Here is a 3,214-nt window from a genome sequence, read left to right as displayed (position 1 = left end):
TGTATAGCATGCAACACATTGAGAGCCCTCAATTTTTAAAATTGTATATTCTAATATTTGTAATATTAATTTCTGTTATAATTAATATTAATATTCTTATATTTATAACTGTATATATAATAAGCAGAATCATGTGTTGTTATGTTAGCTGCTGGAGAAGATAGCTTTAAATTACTGTGTTGTTCCAAAGCAAATTTATATTCTGAGGGGTGATCACATGAAAAACTAGGATTCTTTTCCAACTCCGAGCCTTCAGTGTGTCTTTGAAAGAAATACTTGCCTCTGTAAGCTGGATTCAGGCAAGCACCCGGCGAAGCACCTCTTGAACCAGAGGTCATAAGGAAGTTTGGACACTGCCGAACACGTCTTCAGATGACTCAGCAGCCTGCTGTCTTCCAGATTCAAGTATTGTTCAAAAGCCTTTGGCTAACGATTAAACAGGAAGAGGTTATTCATTTCCTGTGACAAAACATTACCTGATCATACGCTTCCTCTAGGCATGATGAAAAAATGTACATGCTGTATGCAGGAAAGTGCTAGAAAACAAAACCTCAGAGTCATCCAAGTTGCTGATGATGCTGCAGTTTCCCAGGTCAGCATAACCAGGGCAACCAACCAGCCAGGACTGAGGGATTTCCGGGACAGTCCCTGGCAAAACAGAACAGTTGGTGGCCCTAATGTTAGCTGCACTAAGCAGATTCAACAGCCTGAGGCAAGAGTCTAAAGCAAAATCCAGTTGTCCTAGGGAGCTTAGAAAGGCTCTTGATATCCCTGGCTGCTCTAGGGCAGGGGATTATATAGACAGGAGAAAGGGGGAAAGAGAGGGGAAGGCCAGGGAGATAGAGCGGGACTACAGTGGGAGGGGGAGTAGGAAGAATGAGACAAAAGAGCTGGAGGTGAAAAGGGCCCATGGGTCACTGACCACACATCTGCTGACCCACACTGAGCACAACAGTGCACCACGCCTCGGAGGTTCACCCCACAGGGATGTCCAGAGGGGGAGCTCTCTCCCCGACAAAGTGTGCATGAGAATTCTCGGGAAGCAGAGGAATGATGCAAAGGGAACAAAGCACCTGGAGTCCGTGTGCAAGCCTCTCCCACATGAGGGTAAGCAGCAGGCAACTCTCAAAAACTGGGAGGCTAACAAAGCTGGCGCCCCACACCAGGCCCAATCCACCTTGCACAGGCTGCTCTATTTAGTGTTCACTGGCTACAAATGGGCTCTGAGGGTCAAACCCTAAAGACTGTACCCCTTATCCAGAAGAACACAACCAGACCCCTTGTCACCTGAGCACAGCAAATGTTCCTTTTACTAAATACCCGCATCCCTGTGCTTCTGCCCAAGTGGTGACTCATAACCCCGCCATGTCCCCTGTAGCCAGACCCTGTGCTAACATACAGGGAATGGAGTAACAGATAAGATCAAGTCCCTGCCTTCAAGGAAGCTACAGCCTGGTGGACAGAGCCCAGTCAAGAGGTGACTAGAATACACTATAATAAAGCACGAGACGCTGGGCACACCCAGGTGGGACTCCTAACCTGGGCTGCAGGAGCCAGAAGACTTCCCAGAGAGGTGACGTCTGGGCTGGCTCACGAAGAATGGGCAGGAGGTACCCAGACAAAGCGGGCCCACATATTAATACCTGCTCCAGTTTCTCCTCTCTCTTTCAGAGGATCTCTAACTGTTTTCTGTTTATCCAACTTACCTCCACTACTTAACACTTCCTACAGCTTCTCAAGAACACTACGGACGCCTCCCCAAACCAGGAGCTTTCCTCCAAAGTACAAACTGGCAAAGGGCTCCTGTTCCGGCCTTGCACCTCTGAATTTTGGTCGGTTCTGCCAATGGTATATATGTATTTTTTTCACAAAGTGACATGGGTGAAAACACACACTTACATATGATACCTCCCAGCAAAGAAAAGTTCATCCAAAAGACAGTACAAATAACAATCAAGATATAGATGAGTGAAAATTTTAAAGTATTTTGTCTTTTTCCTCTATCAGACTGTAAGCTCAGTGAAGGCAGGGACTATATCTATTTTGTTCACTGCTTTTTTTTTTTCTTCAGTAGGAGATAACATTTATATTACCTGAAATTTTTACTACTCAGCAATTGGTAGATGTGATTATTATAATTATATTTTACTGTTAAACATTTAGGTTATTTCCAGTGTTTCCATGACCCTAAACTATTACTTTATAAAGAAAATAAATAGCATACCTCATCAACAGAAGGCAAAACCTGACAAAAAATGGACTTAACCACCATAAGAGGAATTTATATTAAATTTAGGAAGAGGCTGCTCTTAGTATTTATTAAAACAAAAATCAAAAACCCTCCTTTAGAATAGCTTTAAAAAATTGTAGCAATAGCAATGAAAGAAAGCTCGCTTACTTTAATGACTGAACTCAATGAAGTCTGAGATAGCTTAAGGACAGTCTGCTCTGAAAAGAGATCAACAACAGGAGTCTCCCATATCACACCATTGAAGTTGGCCTCTATTCTCCTTGGCAATGAGAGGCCTCATCAAAGAGCAAAATTTCCAAAAGCTTGTAAGGAGAGAAGATGTGATGTAATCTATAAACCAGAATACTACAACATAATAAACACGTCACCACCAGATATACTCTTTGATGTGAAAGGCCATCACATGCACACTTCACTAGGACTATAAAACCCATGCTTTGTGACAACCAATTTATTTGGTAAAACCACACAAACTTGAAAAGATAACAGACAAGATTATAGAAAATCTATTTTAACAAGAAGCTAGGAAGAAGAGAGCCATAAAACAGTAACAAAAAATTTCAAGGCTGACTAAACACAGTTTAACTAAAGAGAAAGTTTAAGTAAACTATTTCATGCCTAAATCATCACAACGTAAATGAAAGTTAGCTTTCCTTATATCTGAAGAACTTTAAAAAAAATTCATAACTGCTTGAAATTATGTGCTAGGTATTACAATGTATATATTAAACTAAACCTCATTTTTTAAGATGAAGGAACTAAGGTTTAGAGGACATTTATTGTGATAATTCTAAAATGCATTTCTAAAAAGAAAAAAGAAAGTTCAAGCATAGCCAAGGCATTTTTGAAAAAGAACAACAAAAGAGAACTTTCTCTACCAGCTATCAAAATATATTATACTAGGAAGCGGTATTAAATACATCATATACTAGTGGTCCAGGAATAGCAAATAGCTCAATGGGG

At 40.9% G+C, this 3,214-nt stretch overlaps 1 protein-coding gene across 1 annotated transcript in view; it reads right to left on the bottom strand.

The window, feature by feature from the left end:
* TBC1D7 (TBC1 domain family member 7) overlaps positions 1–3,214 on the bottom strand; it is a 34,593-nt gene that overhangs the window by 8,471 nt on the left and 22,908 nt on the right. Inside the window, exon 5 of the mRNA XM_019628838.1 lies at positions 267–426. Coding sequence (XP_019484383.1) covers positions 267–426 — 160 coding nt within the window. The remainder of the gene's footprint in view (positions 1–266; positions 427–3,214) is intronic.

This window comes from Hipposideros armiger, unplaced genomic scaffold, assembly GCF_001890085.2.
Source record: "Hipposideros armiger isolate ML-2016 unplaced genomic scaffold, ASM189008v1 scaffold_812, whole genome shotgun sequence".
NCBI classification, from domain to species: Eukaryota; Metazoa; Chordata; class Mammalia; order Chiroptera; family Hipposideridae; genus Hipposideros; species Hipposideros armiger.
Note: the sequence above shows the minus strand (reverse complement) of the source record. Positions and strands in the feature narration are given on the sequence as shown.